This window comes from Manis javanica, chromosome 11 (assembly GCF_040802235.1).
Source record: "Manis javanica isolate MJ-LG chromosome 11, MJ_LKY, whole genome shotgun sequence".
NCBI lineage: Eukaryota > Metazoa > Chordata > Mammalia > Pholidota > Manidae > Manis > Manis javanica.
The window spans coordinates 111,859,049-111,880,014 of NC_133166.1; the positions used below are offsets into that span (position 1 = coordinate 111,859,049).

Sequence of the window (20,966 nt, forward strand, 5' to 3'; positions counted from 1 at the left end):
CAGGCAGAGAGGTGGCCATTGCAGGTGCTGCCCCTGGCCTCCCCTCCCCAGTCCCTGCTCCTGGGGGTGTCGGCCCCCACACAGGATGCCCGTGCCAGACCCCGGGGCCTGGGCTGAGATCCTGGTTGGTAACAGGGGGCCTATGCAGTGCAGCACCAGGCCCAGGGCTCCCTGCTGGGAGAGAGGGCTGCTGGGTCCCCTGGGTCCCGTGCACAGGCTTCAGGAGGACCTGCAGTGGGGGGCATCAGCCTCACAGTGGGGGTGGGCAGCCTGGGAGGCCCAGGCAGGGTGGCCACGGCCTCAGCCTCCACTGTGGGCACTGTGTCGGCCAGAAGCTGGGACAGCTGCCCCGCCTTGCAGAGCCTGCCCTGCCCTCTCCTCCTGGAGGGGCCGGAAGGTGCGGCTCCCCAAGGACCAGACCCGAGGGAGGCAGTGGGCAGGAGGAGGCCCCACAGTGGCAGGGAGACCCAGAGCCTGTCCCCGGGAGCAGAGGGGGCTGAGGGGGCTGCAGAGCCTCCTGTGAATTAGCTCCCAACCGGCCCCCAGTCTGCACGGAGAGGCGGCACACACGTGGGAGCCCGCCTCAGCCCCCTCCCCTGCCCCCTCCCCAGGCCTCCAGTGGGCAGGCAGAACACAGACAGGTCTCTGAGGTTGGCGCGCTCCTGAGCTGGACCGGCTGCCCCAGGGACAGAGGCCTGGGGGGCTGGGCCCGGGCCCTGCCGGATATGGCCTCTCCCCTGAAGGAAGTGTCACGTGAACCCATGTGGCAGTGGCCCTGGGGCCAGCTGTAGCAAAGGGGGTGGAGGCAACTAAAAATAAAGCAGGAGACCAGGCCGGCCCGGACATGCCTCGGTGGTGTCAGTGGGCTCAGTGGCACCTGGGCGCCTCCTTCCACGCAGTGGTGCCCCAGCCAGAGTGGAGCGCAGCCTTCCACACCCTGCCCACCGAGGGCACGGCAGCCCATCGGTCCCAAAGATTTGCCAGACACCCTGCCTTTGCCCAGACACCCACATACTCATGTCTTCATTTCTCCATCCAACAGCTTTGGGTCTGGGGACACCTGGTGGCTCCCAGTCCTGAGCAGGAAGCAGAAAGACAGCAGATGGGTAATGGAGTGTCACTTCGGGGGGTCAGTCTCACTGAGAAGTCATGCCAGGAAAGAGATCAAGCGCAGGGCCATGCAGGGTACAGGCGGGGAGACACAGGGGCATGGGTGGGCTAGGGTGGCCCCGGGGGGCAAAGACGAGGCCAGATGGCTGCAGAGAGGGAGGGAGGCAGGCGATGGGCAGGGGCTGGGCAAGGCCATGGGGTGGTGACTGCCTTTTATTCTTGGGGTAATAGGGAGCCCTGGAGGGTGGTAGACAGTGGGAAGAGCATGGCCTGGTGCTGGCCTAGGGTTGCCAGGGTAGAAGGGCAGGACCGGAAAAGAGGGTGGGAGGGGCCTCCACCGCCAGAGGCTCAGAGGGTCTGGGAAGACCCTCCCCCTCTCATCGTCCTCCCTGGTCTTTTGGAGTTGGGTGTGTGGCCCTGTGGGCTCCATGTTGCCAAGACTAGGGTCTGACCCTGTGCCCAGGGTCCCCAAGATGGGCCCGTTCACCTCAGAACCTGGCCCACAGGGTCTCAGGCCTCAAGAACATGTGGGGTCCCCATCCTGGAGCCCAGTATTTCCTAAGGGCCTCAGACAGCCTTGTGGGTGGGCTCCAGACAAAGCCTCGGGACCCTGCCCAGCCCAGGACTGAACCCTCAGTGGGCCATAGAGCTGGCATCCGCCCCCGGACCACCGCCACCATCCCAGGCTCTGCCCATGGTCCTGGGGCGCCCTCTGGTGGCCAATGGGCTGACTTGCAAGGCTGCCAGGAATCCCAGAAGGCAGGGCCTGGATGCGTCCCCAGCCCTCCTGGCGCTCAGGGCCCCAGAGAGGGGTACCTGGGAGGGAGTCCTGGGGGTCTCTCTGGGGAAGGAGCACGAAGAAGTATCCAGGCTCTGTTCTACGAGTGTGTTACCTGCGAGGTCGCAGAAGCCAGGCCATTCGATCCTCATTTTTCAGAGAAGCAAGCCCCGGGTGGGGAGGGCACCTGAAGGGTGTGCAGGGTGGGAGCCCAGGGCGGCCCCTGGGTGCAAGGTCAGTGCTCAAGCCGCACTACCTGTGCAGGGCAGCCCGGCGCGCCCCAGGGCCCAATGCCTCTCAGTCCTGCAGGACCCCAGGAGGGCAGGGGCCAGGGCCTGCTTGTGGGGGAAACAGGGGCCCTGTGGGAAACAGACATGTCAGGGCGACGCCCGGGCATAGCCCATGGAGGTGATAGGGGCAAGCAAGGCGGCCACCTAGACATGCCCAAGGGGCTGCCGGGCCAATCAGGTGGTGGGGGCAGGGAGGCTGGCCCTCGGCGACCAGCGGCTTTGCCCAGAGCAGGCCTGTGGGCCTGGCTGTGCTGAGACTGGGTGGCGCCCTGTGCCAGGCGAGGTGGGAGGGGAGGAGCGGGCAGGAGGGCAGGCGGCGTGAGCAGTAGGCAGCCCCCACACTGCTCCTTGGCACTGCACGGCAGAGCACCCAGGGGAGAGCGGGCAGGTAGGCGCCCTGAGCCGCCAGCCCCCAGGCGGGCAGGAGTGGAGGGGGCCTGAGGGGAGGTGCTCCGGCCCCATCCCTGCCTCCCGCCTCGGTTTCCTGGACCCTAGCCTGGGGAGAATTCTGCCTTCCTGGGGCTGCAGAGGGAGCCCCCTGTACAGGTGAGGCGGGGTGTTTGTTAGGGGCTGTTCCTCCTCCCACACCCATGGCCAGTGGGCCCTGGACTGTGGGTGGGCAGGCTGGCAAGTGCGAGGGGCAGCGAGAGGGAAGCTGTGCCCGTTGCCAAGCCCTCCCTGTCCCTGCCCTCCACCTGGCCCAGGGAGCCCAGCGTCCTCACTGGGGCAGGAGCCACAGCGCTGGGTGCCGGCCTACTGAATGCAGTGTGGGACTCGTCGATGCCCCCCCCACTGCTGTACCCCGAGTCTCATGGAGGAGGGGATGGGCTCTGAGGGTATGGGGCCTCGCCCAGGGTCACACGGCTGGGGAGGAAGGGCTGGGCCCCCTGTGCCCTGGCTCCCTGGCTCCGCCCCCCTTGGGGCTGTTGCCCTGCTGACCTCTGACAAGGGCATGGCTGTCTGCCCCCCAGGCCAGTCCCCAGTGCCTTTACCTCTGTGGCTGAAGATCTGCCTGCTTCCCTCTCAGAGGCGGTGGGATAGGACTCCATGAGGGGTCACGTAGGACCTCCCAGCGGCCCCGCCTCCCCCACCACCCCGAGAACAAGGGGGCATTAAAGACACTTGCTCATTCAAATCCTGCCCATTTGCATGCCTGTCCCACTCGGCCTATTTGCCTAGCACCTGACACAGTGCCCAAATGCCCCGTTGGCCCCAGGCCTGAGGTGTGTGGGGCGGTGTGTGTGGCTCCGGGGAAGGTGAAGCTGGTGCTGCAAACTCCAGCTCAGGCGCCTGTCCTGTCTGTGAGGAGGAGCCTGATGGGAGGAGGGCCTCCAGGGGCCAGGGACACCAGAGGGCCCTCTGCCTAGGCACGGGCAGCCCACTGCCCTCCCCACTGGGTCCCCCTTCCCTGGCCCAGCATGGTGGCCCCCCCACGACCCCTCTCGCTGTCTGTACTTTGGGGCTGAATAGTGTCCCTCAAAATTCACATCCTCCCAGAACTTCAGATGTGACTTACTTGGAAATAAGGTCTTTGCTGACGCACATGGCTAAGATAAGGTCACAGTGGAACAGGGACTGGCATTCCCATAGGAGGGACACGCACAGAGAGATACCGAGGAGGGGCCGTGTGGAGCTGGGGGCAGAGGCTGGGGGGCGTGGCTGTGAGCCAGGGACCCCTGGAGCCCAGAGCCGAAGAGGCGGGCAGGGCCCTTCCCTGCAGCCTCTGGGGAAGCCAGCCCAGCCACACCTCGATTTTAGGCTTCCAGCCTCCAGGCTGAGGCAATCAGTTCCCACTGTGCCAACCCCCTGGTTCCAGCTGCCCCAGGACACTCCACACCAGCCCCGTCGCCCCCAACACCAGGCCTTGTCCCCAAACACCAGCTCTGGTTGGGAACCAATAATCACCAGCTTGGAAAGGCCAGATTCAGATCTGCCCCTCGAGGCCCCTTGGTGCCAAGTTCCTGCTCTGGGGGTGGGGAGCTGCCAGGCTCGGCACCCCACCCCGACCCCCAGGCCTCGGCCAGCCTGGCTGGGTCTGCTCTGTGCGGGTGACTGAGGGGCTGGGGGAGGCTGGAATGAGTGACCACAGAATGGGTGTCTTAAAGCAACAGGAGTTTATGCCCTGGAGTCCAGAACCCCCAAATCAAGGTGTAGCAGGGCTGGAATCCCTCTGAAGATGCCAGGAGGGCCCTTCCCGCCTCCTCCACCTTTGGGGGCTCCAGGCACCCTGGGAGTGTGGCCATGTCCCTCCAGCCTCTGCCCCTGCGGTCCCATGGCCTGCTCCCTTTCCTTAGAAGGGCACCAATCACGGATCAGGTCCACCCTAATGACCTCCTCTGGGCTTGGACACATCTGCAAAGAGCCCGTTTCCACAGTAGGCCCCAGCGCAGGCACAGGAGCCAGGACTTGGGCAGCATTTCTGAGGGACACGTGGGGCCCCGAGAGCACACAAGCACCTGTGTGCCTGCAGGTGCCCTGCCCACTGCCTGCTGGCCCCTCCTGTCTACACAGGCGGCCCCTCTCTGAGAAGCAAAGGGGTGCCCTGAGCAGGGAGCCGCCTGCAGAAAGGGCTTCACAGGAGGACTGCATCTCTCACTGAGGGTCCCTCTGGTGGCTGGGAGAGCTGGGGGGCTGACTGCGGGGCACTGCGACACTAGCTCAGCAGGAAGGGGGCCTGCTGACACCCTCGGTCGGATGCGGGTGTCAAGGGGAGGGCCTCTGGGTCCCCCAGACCTCAGGCCTCGGGGGCTCTGGGGAGACTTCCTTCCTTGTGCAGCCTTGTGCCCCCAGCTGAGTTTGCAGAAAAAACCACAGAGGCAAGCTGGCCCTCCTGGGTGGCTGGGAGACTTGAGGTGCTTGCAGTAGGGCAGTCTGAGGGGACCCAGCTCCTTGTCACTCGGGCCAGTCCTGGGCCCCCAGCCCTGGTTCCTGCTGGGTGGGGTGGGGCTCACCTGCCTGACCCTACAGGGCCCCAGGGAGGTAATGTGGGCCCAGCACTGGGCACTGAGCCTGGCGCTCGGCAGGGGTGAGGCAGGATCTTGGGAAGAGCCCTTGGGCAGGGTAGGGCGCGAGGGCCTTTCCTCCAGGACCTCTGGGCCCACCTGGGCAAGAAGGGGTGGTTCCTCCTTCTACCCCACCTTCCCAGGGCCCTTGCACCCAGCTGTGCACACTGGCCTGGCCTTCTCTGCTCAGACCCACCCAGGGTGCCCATCTCTGTCCTGGGGCCCAGGGGGTGTAGGGCAGTGGGCTGGTGTCTGGAAGGCTACCAGATTCCCACCGTCTTTCTGGTTCCAGGACACACCCAGCCAAAGCCAGCGCAGAAGTGGTGAAGGGCGTGGCTGGCCTGAGGCTCCAGGGATGGGGTGAGAAGCAAGCCCGGGAGCCTGGCACAGGGGCCAAGATCGCCCCTCCTCACCAGGAAGGGGGTCAGGCTGTGCAGGAGGCTGGCAGCTGATGTGGAACGGGGGCAGGGGGAACTGCCCACGGGGGGAGATGAGGCTGGAATGGTGGGGCTTTAGGCAGGAAGGCCACGGGGTCAGAGACGGCCCCCCTCTCCACTCTGTGGCCCCAGATCTCTGCCAGTTCCTGTGCAGGGGGGAGGGGCTTCCCTAGTGAAGACACCCCCAGCCCCAGGCAGGGAGGGAGGCCCAGGTCTCCTCTCCTGCCCTCAGGGTTGTCTCTGTCCTTGCAGAGAGGTCCCCATGCAGGATGCTGGGGCTGCCGGGGACAGGCGGGGGCTGGGCCTGAGCTGGGGCGAGATTGACTTTGGAGGGTCTGGGAAGAGGAGAGGTAAGGTAAGGGGCTGCCCTGCCCTCGCCCAGCCTGACATGGGGCTGGTCCCCACGCCCAGCGTCTGGCCACCGTGTGCTCACTGGAGCCCAAGCCCCCATTTCCGCCCCTGTGCACCGAGCACCGGGTGCCCACACACCCCCGGGGCTGCTCTCAGGGCCGTGTTCAGAGCCCCCAGGTGGGCAAAACTCCACAGCTGGCAATGCCGTCTGGCCCTGGCCTCCTCACCCCGTGCACGGCACATCCCGGATCCCTCCTCTATCCGGCCTCTGCTTCTCACCGAGGAGGAAGCCAGACCCAGACGGGAGGCAGGAGAAACTGAGTCACACCGCAGGTCATGGCAGGACTCGCTAAGCCCTGGCCTTCTGCCTGGCCGTGTGCCCAGAAGGGTCTCAGGCCTTTCTCCTCCTGGTGTCTGCCCCCACCCGCCAGGGTCCAGGGCTCCCCGTGCCCCAAATCCCCCATGCCCAGTGCCGCCCATGCCCAGCGCCCTGAGGCTGCCCTGCCTGCAGTTTGTGAAGGTGCCAAGCAGCGTGGCCCCCTCCCAGCTCTTCAACCTCCTGCTGGCGGAGTGGCACCTGCCTGCCCCCAACCTCGTGGTGTCCCTGGTGGGCGAGGAGCGGCCCTTTGCCATGAAGTCCTGGCTGCGGGACATCCTGTGCAAGGGGCTGGTGAAGGCAGCTCAGAGCACGGGTGAGGCCCCAGGCCCAGGGCCCCAAGGCCACCCCACATGCTGCAAGGGCAGTAGCCCCTGGGTCAGCAGCAGAGGGGCTGAGGGTCCCCTGCCCAGCGCCTCCCCCAGAAGAGTCCCTGCCCACCCTGTGGACAGGGGTCTGGTCCTCCGCTCATGGGGCTCACAGGGAGCTGTGTCTATTGCCCTTGTCCCACTGCCCAAGGTGGCCCCCAAAAGCTGCCCTGCTGGCCTTGAGGGGGTGATCTGGGCAGCCAGCTGTCAGGGTCAGAACCAAGGTTCTGGGCTTCATTTTCAGGCCAGGGGTGTGGGGTTTCTTAACTCCCTTGACACAGGACGCCTGTTACAAAGAAAAAGGCTCACGCACTGGGCCAAGGCTGTAAAATCTGGAGACTTTCCTGGGCTCTGGCACCTGGCGGCCTGGCCCCCAGCAGATGCCCTGCCCACGGGAGGAGGCAGGCAGCCCGCTGGGAAGGATGTGGGGGCCCCTGGCACAGTGAGCCCCCATCCCACAGGCGCCTGGATCCTGACCAGTGCACTCCGCGTGGGCCTTGCCCGGCACATTGGGCAGGCTGTGCGTGACCACTCACTGGCCAGCACATCCTCCAAGGCCCGGGTGGCGGCCATCGGCATCACTTCCCTGGGCCGAGTCCTGCACCGCCAGCTTCTGGACGATGCTCAGGTGAGCACCCAGCTCAGAGCACCCCAGCCACCAGGCAGGTGGGCCTGGGCAAGGCAGGGGCCGTGGCCCCGGGAAGAGGAGGAACAGTGCAGGGGCCACCGAGGCAGTCTCACAGGCTGGCCACCACCGCCACCCGCTGGCCACTAGGCAAACACCTCCTGAGTCCCTCCATGTGCCAGGCCAGCAGCGGGCAGACCGGCGGTTTCCCAGGGGCTCCCGGGCTTGGGGAGAGTGAGGCAGGAACTTTGAAGAATCGACAGTAAGGGAAGGCTGCGGGCATGAGGACTCAGAGCCCAGGTGGGGCAGGTGGGCCCAGGAGCACATGCCGGCAGGTGACAGCGTTGCCTAGGGTCCGGAGTGGGAGCCTGCTGGGCACCCTGCAGGCGCAGATCTAGGATGGGGACGTGGGCTTTCCAAGGCCCTGCCCAAAAGCAGTGCCCAAATGGACCCAGGTCCCAACTTGAACACTGCCCTGCACGCCTGGGAGTCCCTGGGCCTGTAGCCGTTGCTCCCACCCTGGGGTCTGTCTAAGGTGGGTCCAGAGGAGGCAGGCGGCCCTTGGTAAGAACTGAAGCCTTTCCCAGTGCCGGGTTCTATCCAGAGGATCCCCTGCCTGCGCATGCCTGTCCCGGGCCGCCTGCACACCCCCAGCAGTCCGGCCCTGTCTGCCCGTTGTGGTGGGAGCAGCCTGGGCAGAGGCATCTGTGCCCGGCCTCACAGTGAATGTGTCGGGGTGGGGGCCCAGGAGGACAGCCCCGCCATCCACTACCCGACCCATGGGCGCGGCAGCCAGGGCCCCACCTGCTCCCTGGACAGCAACCATGCCTACTTCATCCTGGTGCAGCCGGGCCCCCCAGGGCAGGGGGACGGCCTGACAGAGCTGCAGCTCAGGCTGGAGAAGCACGTCTCGGAGCAGAGGACCGGCTACGGGGGTGAGGCCTGTCCCAGGGAGGTGGGGGGACACAGCGTGTGTGTGTGTGTGTGTAGGGGTGGCCCGGGCTGGAAGGGTGGGAAATGAGATTCCAAGAGGAAGTCACGGAGCGTGTGGGAGTGTTGAGACCTGGGCCCATATAGGGCCCCGTGTGGGAGGCGGCAGTGGGTGGTTGGGACACTGCTGAGGGGGTAGCCTGGGAGGCAGTGGCATCCCCGCCAGATGGCGGAGCACCTGTGGGTGCTCCAGCTGTAGCTGCCCTAGTTCCACCTGGGCACACCTGTCAGGGCTTGGGGAGGAAAGATTCCTGTTTCCAGAGGCCCATTTGCCTCCCGCGGCCATGAGGCATGCTGCCACCAGGGGGCAGTGTTGGCAAGGGGCAGGCGCCACTGGGGCGGGGGCGGGTTTGGAAGCTGGGTTTGCTCAGATACTAGGATGTAACTAACACACACAATACATAGTTGCTTATGATACTTATAAACAATATCAGTGTTTATAAACTGAGCATTCTTTAAAAATGAAAGCGCAGGGGAAGGCGTGTTTAAACCCCAGTAGGTCCAATGTGCTGCTCGGGGTTGCTGAAGCCTGGCTGGCCAGGCACCCGATCTGTCCCCCAGGTACAGTCAGGAGGCACCTTGGGAGGTTGAGGGGGCCCTACCAGGCGATCTGCTAAAACTCCTGCCACATGGCAGACCCCCAGGTCAGGGCTTCACATTCTGGAAGTTTCATTTCTGGTTTGCTTGGGGAAGACCTCCGCCAGCGGCATTCCTCTGCCTGTGGTCTGGCTCGTGCGTGGGCCTCAGCTGGCCCAGAGGTGCAGCCCAGAGCGCTTCCGCCTCAAGGGGAACAGATGCCCAGTCCTTGGAATGTGCCGGGACCGCCAGCCACAGACTACTTGTTACTTTAAGTTTAAATAGCCACGCAGCAGCAGTATGGGGTGGTGGGGTGTGGCTTGGTGTCCTTGTCGCTGGGTGAAAGGGCTGTGATAAACGGCCCTGGGTGTGCAGCCCGGAGCCCACACTTCTCCAGAAAAGGCTTCTTGGCTGCCATTTGCCCAGAAAATGAGACCTAGGTGGTCATCCCCCAGGGAGGGCCTCACAGGCACTCCATCCACAGGCACAGGCAGCATCGAGATCCCCGTGCTCTGTCTGCTGGTCAACGGCGACCCCAGCACCCTGGAGGTAGGGCAGGCCACCTGGGGGCTCCAGCAGGGCCCTCCCACCTGGATGGGAGGAGGTGGGAGGGCTGGGACACCACTCATGGACACAGCGCGGAACCCAGAGCTGAGTGGGCGTCCACTCTGTCCTCCCTGCCCCCACCCCCAGAGGATATCCAGGGCTGTGGAGCAGCACGCTGCCCCGTGGCTGATCCTGGCGGGCTCGGGGGGCATCGCCGATGTGCTCGCTGCCCTGATGAGCCAGCCCCACTTCCTGGTGCCCCAAGTGGCTGAAAGGCAGTTTAAAGAGAAGTTCCCCAGCCAGCACTTCTCCTGGGAGGACATCATGTACTGGACCCAGCTGGTATGAGATGCCAGAGGCCCCAGTCAGAAAGGCCAGGGCTGCCCACCCACTGCACCCTCCCCCGGGCTTCCAGACCCCCTCCTCCCAGGCGGGGCTCCCTGGAAGGCCCAGGCCCTCTTGCCACAGGCCCCCTGCTGGCTCTTGCTGCAGACCCTCACGGAGCAGAGGGATAAGAGCAAACCCTCCCCCCAAGTTCACAGGTGGCACTGTGCTGGGCCCTGTTGGTGGCCAGTGTACCTGGTGGCTTACTCTCTGGGACACAGCCTCACATACAGGGCACCCAGCTCTGCTTCCACTCACACTGAGTCTGCAGCCTGCCCACTGTACTGGACCCCGTCCATGGGGCCACCTCACGGCCCTTGTCCTGTGCCCACAGCTGCAGAACATCACCTCCTACCCACACCTGCTCACCGTGCACGACTTCGAACAGGACAGCTCCGAGGAGCTGGAGGCCGTCATCCTCAAGGCGCTGGTGAAAGGTGAGGGCCTTGCCGCACACCCGCAGGGAGACCTGCCGAGGGCACCAGGCAAGGCAGGGTGGCCACCCAGGGCTCTGGGCCTGCATTGAGGCTCTTTCCAAGCCCTGCCCAGCCTGGGTCTCAGCCTCCAGGGTCCTGCACCTGGGGCAGGACCACCACCCAGGCAGGATGTCAGGGGCCAGGAAGCCCAGGACAGGACTCCGCCGCGTGGGTGTGAGCACATGTGTAGGGCTCCATGCTCACTTTAGCAGCGTACATATGGTGGGAGAGCGCTACGGCCTCTGTGAGCAGACGGTCCAGATACTAGAAGTTTTAGGTTAGATACATTTAACCAGTTTGAAAAACCATTTAAAGTGTTGAATTCAGTGGTTTCAGTACAGTCACAAGGCCCTGCAAGCAGCACTTTAACTCCAGAACGCTGTCATCACCCCCCAAGGAGACCCGGCGCCCATTCATTCCCCCCTCCCCCAGCCCCCGCCAGCTGCCAGCCGCCAGCCTGCCCTGAGGATCTGCCAGCTGGGGGGATTTCCTGTGACTAGAGTCGGTGGCCTTTGGTATCTGGCTTCTCTCACTGACCGGATGCTGCTGAGGGCCACCGTGTGGGAGTGCAAGCCTCTGCCCTGCTCGTGGCTGCCCTGTGCCCACGGTGTTCTGTGCCTCTGTGGATGGGCACCTGGGCTGTCTCCCTTCATGGCTGTCCCTCAGTGCACATTCTCACTGGAGATGAGCACATGTAAAGGGCCAGGCCGGTGGGACGGGGCAGTGTGGGGAGGCTCCTCTGGACAGGGGTCCTAGACCCTCCCCCAGCCTGCTCCCCACTGTCCCATGGGGCCCTGGGGCTCCCAATATTGGCTCTTAGGGGGCATGTGGCATCTTGCGCCGGTAGCCATTGAGAGGGTGCCAAGCCCTCAACCCCCCTGCCCACCCCACCCACAGCCTGCAAGAGCCACAGCCAGCGAGCACAGGACTACCTAGACGAGCTCAGGCTGGCCATGGCCTGGGGCCGCGTGGACATCGCCGAGAGTGAGATCTTCGGCGGGGACGTGGAGTGGAAGGTGGCCCGCCCGCCCAGCCAGCTGGCGCATCCTGAATCCTGCTTCTGGCCCACACAGGGCGAGGGGCATGTGGAGGGCCCGGGTGGGGGGGTGTCCCGAGGGCTGCAGGCTGGGCCCACTCCAGCCCGGCTGTCACTGAGGGAAGCCACAGCACCTCCAGGGGTGCCACCTCCCTCATGGGGCTGGAGAGCTACCACTTGCTGTGGACCCACCGCCAAGCAGACGGGCCCCTTCTCCACCGGCCCCCACTCACCCCTTCTCTTCTCCTGGTCGGTCCCTGTGGCCGCCCCAGGCCCATGACCTGGAGGAGGTGCTGATGGATGCACTGGTGAGCAACAAGCCGGAGTTCGTGCGTCTCTTTGTGGACAACGGCGCCAACGTGGCGGCCTTCCTGACGTACCGGCGGCTGCAGCAGCTGTACCTCTCCACGACCCCCCAGGGCCTGCTCTTCGGGCTGCTGCAGCACAAACGCCAGGGGGGCCGGCTGGTGCTGGCCGGCCTGGCTACCCCACAGGCCCGGGAGCCGCCCGCCTTCTCCCTGCTCGAGGTCTCCCGTGTGCTCAAGGACTTCCTGCAGGACGCCTGCCACGGGCTCTACCAGGCGGTGAGCGGCGGGCTGGGAGAGCAGGGGACGGCCGCAGCTGGAGGCTGACACCCTGTCCTCCAGGAGAGCGGGCCGGCCAAGCAGCCCGAGGGCCGGAGACAGCTGCTGGACCTGGACGAGAGGAGCGAGGCCCCCTGGAGGGACCTGTTCCTGTGGGCCGTGCTGCAGAGCCGCCATGAGATGGCCAGCTACTTCTGGGCCATGGTGAGCAGCACAGAGGCCACGTGGGCGGCAGGGGGGGAGCAAGCTTCTCAGAGCCGCTGTCCTAGGGCCAGGAGGGCGTGGCCGCCGCTCTGGCCGCCTGCAAGATCCTCAAGGAGATGTCCCACCTGGAGACGGCTGCCGAGAGGGGCCGCACGTGCGAGGCCAGATATGAGCAGCTGGCCCTCGGTGAGTGATCGGCCAGGCGGTCAGGCTGACTGGTGCAGTGGGGTCTGCAGTGGCTTCAGCGGGCCAGTGGCTCCTCCCAGTGGGGGGATGAGCCCTAAAATCCTAACAGAGGGGCAGACAAGTCCATGTCTGGACCAGTGGCTTCTCCCAGTGGGGGGATGAGCCCTAAAATCCTAACAGAGGGGCAGACAAGTCCACGAGGATGAGGGCAGCCCCACACCTTGGGTGTACACTGGGCCCTGCACGGGCGGGGATGATCGGGGTGACTGAGGCTCCCGTGGTCCTGATGGGGGCGGAAGTGGCCATGGGCAGGCCAGGCAGGGACATGACACTCACCTGGCTGGCTCCTCCCAGGCCTCTCGGGCCCCCTGGAAGGTGGGCATGGGGCAGAGTAGCAGGTCCTACAGGGCCTGACCCGGGGCAGAGGAGGAGGGAGTGGGGCTGGCACGGGCACACAAAGCAGCGGCCAGTGCCCGCGGGCAGACCTCTTCTCTGAGTGCTACAGCAACAGCGAAGACCACGCCTTCACCCTGCTGGTGCGCCGGAACCGCTGCTGGAGCAGGACCACCTGTCTGCACCTCGCCACCGAGGCGGACACCAAGGCCTTCTTTGCCCATGATGGGGTGCAGGTGAGCCGCTGGCCTCGGGGAGGTGCCTCAGCTGACTCCCCTGCCTCCCGCTAGCCTGCAGTCGCCTCGCCTTCACTGCTGAGTCCCAGCCAAGCTGGGTCTGGAGCACAGGAGGTGGACACTCTTCTTGGAAGGCACAACCCAGCGTCCTCCACCAGCCATTGTGCAACAAGGACACTTTCTGAGTGGCAGTGCCACTTCCTGAGGCCAGCCCCCCCCCCCCCGGAGGTTCTTCCGGTGAAGGCGCTCCAGAGGCGGGGCAGCTTGGGCTAAGGTGTGCCTTTATTTCAGGCCTTCCTGACCAAGATCTGGTGGGGGGACATGGCCTCGGGCACACCCGTCCTGCGGCTGTTAGGCGCCTTCCTCTGCCCAGCCCTCATCTACACCAACCTCATCACCTTCAGGTCCGCTGGCCATGGCAGCAGGCTTGCTTGGGCTGCTTGGGGGCCCAGGGCTTCTCGTGTGCCAGGGGTAGCAGGCTCCGCAGCCCCTCAGGTCCCGCATCTGTGCAGCCCCGCTGTGCGCTGACCCCACCTGTGCCCTGTACTTCCTCTGGTGGCTGGGTGCTTGAGGCCAAGCGGCGCCTCGGAGTACCCTTCCCACGGGCCCTGAGGGCCCCTGTGCTTGCAGTGAGGAGGGCCCACTGGGAACAGGCCCGGATGACCTGCAGGAGCTGGACAGCCTGGGCACGGAGAGGAGCAAGCTGTGCAGCAGGGGCAGGTGGGAGGGCCCAGGGCTCTGGTGCCTGTGGCCCGGAGACTGGACTCCTGGGGGCAGAGGTGGGGCCCCGTGGGGCACCCGGCCACCCGCCTCACCACTGGCATGGCCTCCCCCGCGGTACAGGGTGGAGGAGCTGGCCGAGGCACCCAGGGCTCAGGGCGGCAGAGGGCCGCATGCCGCCTTCCTGCTCACACGCTGGCGGAAGTTCTGGGGCGCACCTGTGACCGTGTTCCTGGGGAACGTGGTCATGTACTTTGCGTTCCTCCTCCTGTTCGCCTACACCCTGCTGGTGGACTTCCGGCCGCCTCCCCAGGGGCCATCAGGGCCCGAGGTCCTGCTCTCCTTCTGGGTCTTTACACTGGTGCTGGAGGAGATCCGGCAGGTCAGTGGCGGCCCCGCCCCCGCCCTGGCCCGCCACTCCTGGCCTGGTGTGGGCGGGGCCATCTCCGAGGCAGGAGCCAGGGCGGTGGCAGTGGACCCTCTGGCCTTCTACCAGGGCTTCTTCACCGATGAGGACACACACCTGCTGAAGAAGCTCACCCTCTACGTGGAGGACAACTGGAACAAATGTGACATGATGGCCATCTTCCTGTTCGCAGGAGGTGTCACCTGCAGGTCTGGGGGCCTGAAGGCCTTGCAGGAGCAGCGTCAGGCGGGCTGGGGGCAGGGCCACTTGCAGAATGGAGCCCGCGGGCCTCGGAGTCCCGGCTTCCCAGCGCCCGGGCCGTGTGTCCCAGGGAGCCCTCCCCCTCCCCGAGCTCCAGCCACCGTCCTCCCCCAGGATGCTGCCCTCGGCGTTCGAGGCCGGCCGCGCCATCCTCGCGCTCGACTTCATGGTGTTCACGCTGCGGCTCATCCACATCTTCGCCATCCACAAGCAGCTGGGCCCCAAGATCATCGTCGTGGAGCGGATGGTGAGCCCCACCGGGGCTGGGGGCGTGGCTGGCGAGACACGGCCCCCAGCAGGCAGCGGCTAATGGCCCTCTCCCTGCCCCGTCAGATGAAGGACATCTTCTTCTTCCTCTTCTTCCTGAGCGTGTGGCTCCTGGCCTACGGCGTGACCACGCAGGCGCTGCTGCACCCTCACGACAGCCGCCTGGAGTGGATCTTCCGCCGCGTGCTCTACCGGCCCTACCTGCAGATCTTCGGACAGATCCCGCTGGACGAGATTGACGGTCAGCACAGGGCCGGGCTGGGGGGCCTCTGCATCACTGAGTAGGACTCCCACCCCAGGGTGCTGTCAAATTGAGCCCAGTTTCTAGAAGTTTCTTTTATAAGACCAGGACCTGTGGCCTTCAAGAGGGGCCTCTTGGGGTCATGTGAGACTGGCCTGGAGCTGGCTGAACTGGGGATGTTCCTGAGGCCAGCCACCGGGCCCTGCAAACCCACACAAGCCAGGCCCACTCCTCAGGCAGCTGCAGGCTCATTTCTGTCAGCCATGGAGCCCCGACCTCTGGCCAGGAACAGACATGAGGCCACAAGGAGGACAGGGCTGGCCTCCTGTGGGGGGACAAGCCTTGCTTTGGGGTGGTCTGTGCCAGGCAGAGAGCCAGGCAGGCACTGCGGACACAGACCAAGGGCCATCCCAGTCCGTCCCTGGCCATCACCTGGAGTCCGACACGCTCCAGCTGGCCCCACGGCCTGGCCTCTGCCCCTTGCGTGGCCCTGCCAGGCTGCAGGCCTGTTACCTACCTACCCATCAGAGGCACGGCTCCCAGCCACAGGCCTGCTCGCTGAGGCTGCGCCTTGCCTTCTGCCCCCTGCTCAGCTCCCATCTACTCAGGCCTCTTGGGGTTCAGTCCCAGTCGCTTACTAAACACCATGTGAGGACAGCAATTTACTAACATGCCCAGGCTAAGAGGGGAACTGAGGCTCAGGCAGCCCCCCAACCTGCAGACCGCTGAGGCCCAGGGCTGAGCACAATGGCAGAGCCCCTTTTCTGCAACCCAGGCCCCAGGGACAATTTAATCTCCAGCCTGGCCTGGCGGCGCCTGCAAAAATCATGGGGGAGGCCTAGGGCCTCGTTACTACTGCCGAGCCAATCTTATCAGATTTACAGCTTTACAAACATGCTTTCTAGGCCTGGCTCCGGCCCAGCTCCTGGGGCACTGAGGGTAACTTAAGAGGGTCCTGAATCAGCCTGGAGCAGATCCACAGCCAAGCAGGAGGCGAACGATGCTGCCTGCCCAACCCCATCCACACACACGAGAGCTCACAGTGGACCACCCTGTCACAGCAACACAGGGCAAAGGGGAGAGGCACCCCAGAAAGGGAGACATGGACACACGGCAACAGGCTCACCAGCCAACACCCAGGCACACAGGTCGGGACAGAGGCACATGGAGACTGACTCCCCGGTGCCCCCGGACTTAGTCACACACGAAGGCTGAGAGGCAGGCACAGAAACAGTCCAGCGTGTGGGTGTGTGCACATGCGTGAACACACAGACACGCACACACATGGCCCAGAGAGCCACAAGCCATCCTGAGAAAACACGGGGGAACTCTGCATCTAGGTCCCTTCCTGTGCCATGGGCTGGTCTGGACCCTGCAGAGGCAGGTGGGATAGGAACTGCCTGGTGGGTGGCGAGCGCTGTGCTCCTCTGGCCCCTGGGGAGCCCTCGGCCTGCCCTGCTGCCCAATCAGACGCTCACTCCCTGGCAGAAAATGCTCTCCAGGCCTGCCCAGCCCAGGGGGGTTGTGTCCACAGTGCCTCAATCACCAGGTGGAGGGCATCCTGGCTCAGTATGTTTTGGAAATGGTGCAGACTTGCCTGCCAGCTCAAGCCCACTGACAAGCAGTAGTGTTATAAAGGCTCTGAGAAGTCCTGCAGGAGACACCGGCTCCTCTCGCCTAGGCCAGCTCTCCCCAGACCTGCTGTGAGCAGAGCCTTTGAGGGTTGTATTCCAAGCAACAGCCAGTAGAAACTGGGGTCCTTTGTCCCCCACCCTCCAAAATGTCCTTGGCTCTGCCCCCAGGGCCTGTGGTCCTGGCTGTGGCTGCAGCCGGGCGGTGGGAGGCAGCGGGACCAGCACTGCTAGGCCAACCATCTGTCTGGTCCACCCGGACTGAGAGAGGTGTCCTGGGAAGGGGGCTTCCAGTGCTAAAACCCAGATCATCCCTAGTGAACCACAACAGTTGGCCACCTGACCAGCAACCTCTGTCCAGGGAGGCCTCAACTCCAGGCCAGGGCACTGAATACTAAGGGCGCTTGCCTGGGGCGGCCTGCTTGCCCTCACTGCCCCGGGGTTTCAGAAGCCCGCGTGAACTGCTCCGCACATCCTCTGCTGCTGGAGGACTCGCCCTCCTGCCCCAACCTCTACGCCAACTGGCTGGTCATCCTCCTGCTGGTCACGTTCCTGCTGGTCACCAACGTGCTGCTCATGAACCTGCTCATCGCCATGTTCAGGTGCCCACCACCACCTTTGCTCCATCCACTTGTGGGTGGCTCTGGGGACCCCAGCTCCTGGCCAGACCTGAGGCTGCAGATGCCCCTGGCCCCCAGGTGGGCTAGGGCCCGTGCAGGGAGAGGCCCGGGTTTGGGGTATCAGCCCCAACATTGGCCTCCCTTCCAACTGCGCCTGACATGCAGGTGAAGAAGGCTGGGTGTCCAGGAGGTGGAGCCGTGCGCAGCAGACACGGGGTTTGGTTTGGGGGCATGGGATGCTTTCCCAAGCCCACTGCCCCAGGAGTTTCCCCCTGGTGCTCCCCCTACCCCTCCCACCCCCGCCCAAGGGAACAGGCTGGGTTTGTGACGCTGGGACTCTGGGTGTGTCCAGAAACCCGGGCTGATCCAGAAGAGCTGAGGGGTAGTGGAAGACCCCAGATGAGCAGACCCCACTCTAGACACACCCGAGGGAAATCGATGACCCGGGACCATCACAGAAGGGGGAGCAGGCTCTCCGTTCCTGAAAGGGCCGCAGCTGCCCTCAGGATGGGAAGAGATGCGAGAAGCGGGTGAGGGGAGAGCAGGGGGTCCTGAGAGCCCCGGGCTGCCCCAGCTACACGTTCCAGGTGGTGCAAGGCAACGCCGACACGTTCTGGAAGTTCCAGCGCTACCACCTCATCGTGGAGTACCAGGAGCGCCCCTCCCTGGCACCCCCCTTCATCCTCCTCAGCCACCTTAGCCTGGTGCTCAAGAGGGTCTTCCAGAAGGAGGCCAAGCAGAAGCAGGCACGCCTGGGTGAGACCACGGGGCTGGACATGGCCTGGCGGCCCAGGACCGTATGCTGGGGGCCCAGCCTGAGGGACAGGCAGTGCAGCAGGCGGGTGGGAAGGGCGAGGCCTGGACAGGCCCAGAGGGGTTGCGGCATAGGCTGAGAGTCCAGAAGGCCCTGCTCCTCCACCTTGTGCCTGGGCACCCCTGCAGGGACCAGCGGTGCCGGGGGGCAGGGCTCCTGGCACCACTGCACTTGCCCTGGGCCCCCGAGGCGCCCCTGGCCCCAGCCAAGCCCCCCAGCTGCCCTCACCTCTGCAGAGAAAGACCTGCCGGAACCCTTGGACCAGAAGATGGTCACCTGGGAGGCAGTTCAGAAGGAGAACTACCTGGGCAAGCTGGAGAGGCAGAGGAAAGACAGCGGGGAGGAAGTGCTGCGGAAAACCGCCCACAGGTGCCGGGGTCTGCAGGCCCCTCCAAGGACCCCAGGGCTGAGTGCAGCGGCCCCTCCCTGGAGGCAGGTGGCTGTGCCCCTGCAGGGTGCCGAGGGGCTGGCCGAGCTGGTGACCTACCTGCCCAGGCAGGGCCCCCCAAGACCTCCCTGGGACCTGGCATTACCACCACGGGGCGTCTGACCGCCTTAACGCTGGGTGTGGCCATCTTGTGCGAGTCAGGATCTGAGCTGAGGAAGCAGGCTGGGAGGGCAGGGACAGCACCAGGCCTCCTGCCCCGACCGGGCTCTGCTGGGGCCTTGCCCACCCTGCACTCGGGGGCTGGGGGCCAATACTCACGGTGTCCTCCCTGTTCTGGGGTCTCTAGAGTGGATCTCCCCTTCCTCCCTCCTCTCAGGCCCCAGCCCTTATTCAGGCCCAAGGTCCCTGCCTGCCCAAGGGTGGGGACAGCCCTTACCTGCACCCTGCCTCTGGCTGGAAGGCATGAAACCTCTCTGTACACGTGTCCAGGGGCGAGGGAAAGGGTATCGGACTCTGGACTCAGGCCCCCATCAGCCTCAGTGACCCCAAACCCCTCCCCTAGGGGCCCGGGTGAGGGTGGGGGGAAACTCCCTGGATGCGGAGTACCCCGGGGCTCTCAGCAGCCTGCTGCTCCCAACTTTCCGCAGGGTGGGCTTCATCGCCAAGTACCTCGGGGGGCTACGAGAGCACGAGAGGCGGGTGGAGCGCCTGGAATCCCAGGTAGGCCAGCGACCAGGGCTCTTCTCTCCTGGCTGGAGACCTGGGGTGGGACATGGGGGGCCCTGGCCCACAGCCACATGCCCCAACACACAGTCGGCCTGCACCCAGGCTCGGGCTCAGCAGCAGGGCACAGCGGGGGAAGACCCGGGGGGCTCAGTACCTGTGCCTGTCCCCCACCCAAGCACCCGAGGCAGACCCCACACCCTCCAAGAGGGGGTCCCGCACTAAGGCCCCTCACCATCCTCGCCACACACAACTGGAACCTGGTCACCCTCCCGCCCCTTGAGTACAGCCCCCAGGAGGGATGGTGGAGGGGCAGCAGGGGCCCGGTCAGGGGAGGTGTGTCTGCGCCCTGTTGCCCCAAGTGCCTGCCACTTGCAGATCGACTACTGCACGGTGCTCTTGACCTCCATGGCAGACACACTGGCCCAGGGCAGCGCCTACTGGAGTGAGTGTGCGTCTGGGGAGGGTGGAGGCAACGGGTGGGCACGGGTAAGCTCACTGCCAGCCAGCTGACCTGGGGGCAGCCTTGCCCTGGGCCTCTGCTTCCCACCTGTCCTCGGTCCTCAGGGAGGGGCAGGTGCCCTCTAATGAAGCCCACGGACCCGGCTGGTGTGAGCATGAGCACTCAAACTCTACTGGGCTACCGCCCCCGCATCCCCCCTCCACCCAAGGCCACCGTGCCCATGCTCACGTCTGGGCGGCATACCTCTCCCTGCCCCGGGCCGGCCTGCTAGGCCCCCAGCAGCTGAGGAGGGTCTCCCTTCCCCCCAGACTCTTGGAACTTCGGTGGTGGGGACCTGAGAGCCTCTGCTGACCACGGAGGGGACCTGGGCAGCAAGGAGAACGAAGAGGCTGGCCAGCTGCCCTTGGACACCTAGGCCACCCAGACTGTCAGCCTGCGGGGCCCACCTCTCCCAGAGCCCCAGGCCCAGATCGGGGTGGTGAGGTGGGGGATGGCCCTTAGCTGGTCGCCCTGGGCCCCACAGCAAATTATCCCAACCTCTGGTGGCTCCTGTGACTGTGTCAAAAGAAACCAGTCCCTGCCCTGCTGGCACTGCCCAGGCCTGGGAGTGGAGCAGCTCGCCGTGGGCCCCCTCCCCCGGGGCCTCAGCCAGGACTGCGCGGCCAGCACTCCCTGAGCGCCTGGTCCGGGCACCGCCCATCTGCGGGCAGCAGTCTTAGGGCCTGTCCCTGTCGCCTGCTGGGCCTGTGCTGCCTAAGAGACTGATCTGTTTTGAAGTGAGTGGTTACAATTTCTGCCCTTTAAGACCCAGGGCCGGCGTGCACTGCCTGTGTTTCTCCCGCCCCCGTGTGTCCCCCAGCAGCACCCCCGTACACTGAAGGCCACACTGTCCGACCCGGGCAGTGGCCCCAGAGCACCTTCCTCTGCCCCCAAGCTGCCGTACCTCCGATGGAGCCTGTGAGGCACGTTGGGCGGGGACAGGGCCTGCCTGCCTCGTGGGGGTGGGATCCAGGCTCCTGTGCTCCCCCAGCCAGCCAGTACCTCCTTCCCTTGGGGTGGCAGAGCCAGGCCTGGGCCCAGATGGTCAGCAGCACAGCAGGCTGGCTGACCCCCCCATCCTGCCACTAGTCACAGGGGACTGTCTACCTTCCCCAGCCATTCGGCCTGGCCTCACCAGCGGCACCCCTGCACATGGCTCGCCAGTCCTGGGGAAGCAGGACAGCGGGCGTCACAGGGCCCAGGGGAGGGCGCGCCCCAGCAGGCCCCGCTGCGCTCGGGCCTCTGTGGACCCACTTTGTGAAGCCCTCTTGTCCGCAGGCCTGTGGTCTACAGGCTTCCCAGGAGCTGTCTGCCCCACCCCGGCCCTTCAGGGGCACAGGCTGGGGGAGCATGGGGCCATCTCTACCTCCTGCTCGAGACTGGGGCAGGGGTCCCCTCAGACCCTCCGGATCTGCTGCTGCTGAGCACAGGCATCTGTTTAAAGA

At 65.4% G+C, this 20,966-nt stretch overlaps 2 protein-coding genes and 1 long non-coding RNA gene across 11 annotated transcripts; 2 read left to right on the forward strand and 1 right to left on the reverse strand.

The window, feature by feature from the left end:
* Positions 1-844: 844 nt before the first annotated feature.
* Positions 845-8,944, forward strand: LOC118971149 (transient receptor potential cation channel subfamily M member 5-like). The gene is made up of 6 exons (XM_037011673.2): positions 845-966; positions 5,870-5,972; positions 6,480-6,660; positions 7,174-7,340; positions 8,086-8,272; positions 8,889-8,944. The coding sequence occupies exons 1-6, from the start codon at positions 845-847 to the stop codon at positions 8,942-8,944; spliced, it is 816 nt and encodes a 271-aa protein (XP_036867568.2).
* Positions 8,681-20,952, forward strand: LOC108385264 (transient receptor potential cation channel subfamily M member 5). Of its 9 annotated transcripts, none has more exons than XM_073217338.1 (18): positions 8,692-9,452; positions 9,597-9,791; positions 10,168-10,270; positions 11,207-11,325; positions 11,618-11,929; positions 11,993-12,133; positions 12,199-12,319; positions 12,803-12,948; positions 13,240-13,352; positions 13,579-14,283; positions 14,450-14,582; positions 14,669-14,843; positions 16,923-17,076; positions 17,669-17,850; positions 18,145-18,277; positions 18,944-19,016; positions 19,398-19,470; positions 19,791-20,952. In XM_073217338.1, the coding sequence occupies exons 1-18, from the start codon at positions 9,333-9,335 to the stop codon at positions 19,895-19,897; spliced, it is 3,105 nt and encodes a 1,034-aa protein (XP_073073439.1). In that variant the 5' UTR covers positions 8,692-9,332; the 3' UTR covers positions 19,898-20,952. The 9 variants fall into 9 exon arrangements, with proteins under 9 accessions (XP_073073444.1, XP_073073443.1, XP_073073442.1 ...); XM_073217337.1 differs by having other exon boundaries at positions 8,699-9,791; positions 13,579-13,668; positions 13,792-14,283; XM_037011697.2 differs by having other exon boundaries at positions 8,708-9,791; positions 13,579-14,050; positions 14,165-14,283.
* LOC118971159 (uncharacterized) lies at positions 9,650-11,389 on the reverse strand. The gene is made up of 3 exons (XR_005059484.2): positions 11,242-11,389; positions 10,203-10,987; positions 9,650-9,788 (listed from the first exon to the last, which is right to left on the reverse strand). It is a non-coding gene; the product is annotated as an uncharacterized lncRNA (long non-coding RNA).
* Positions 20,953-20,966: the final 14 nt, after the last annotated feature.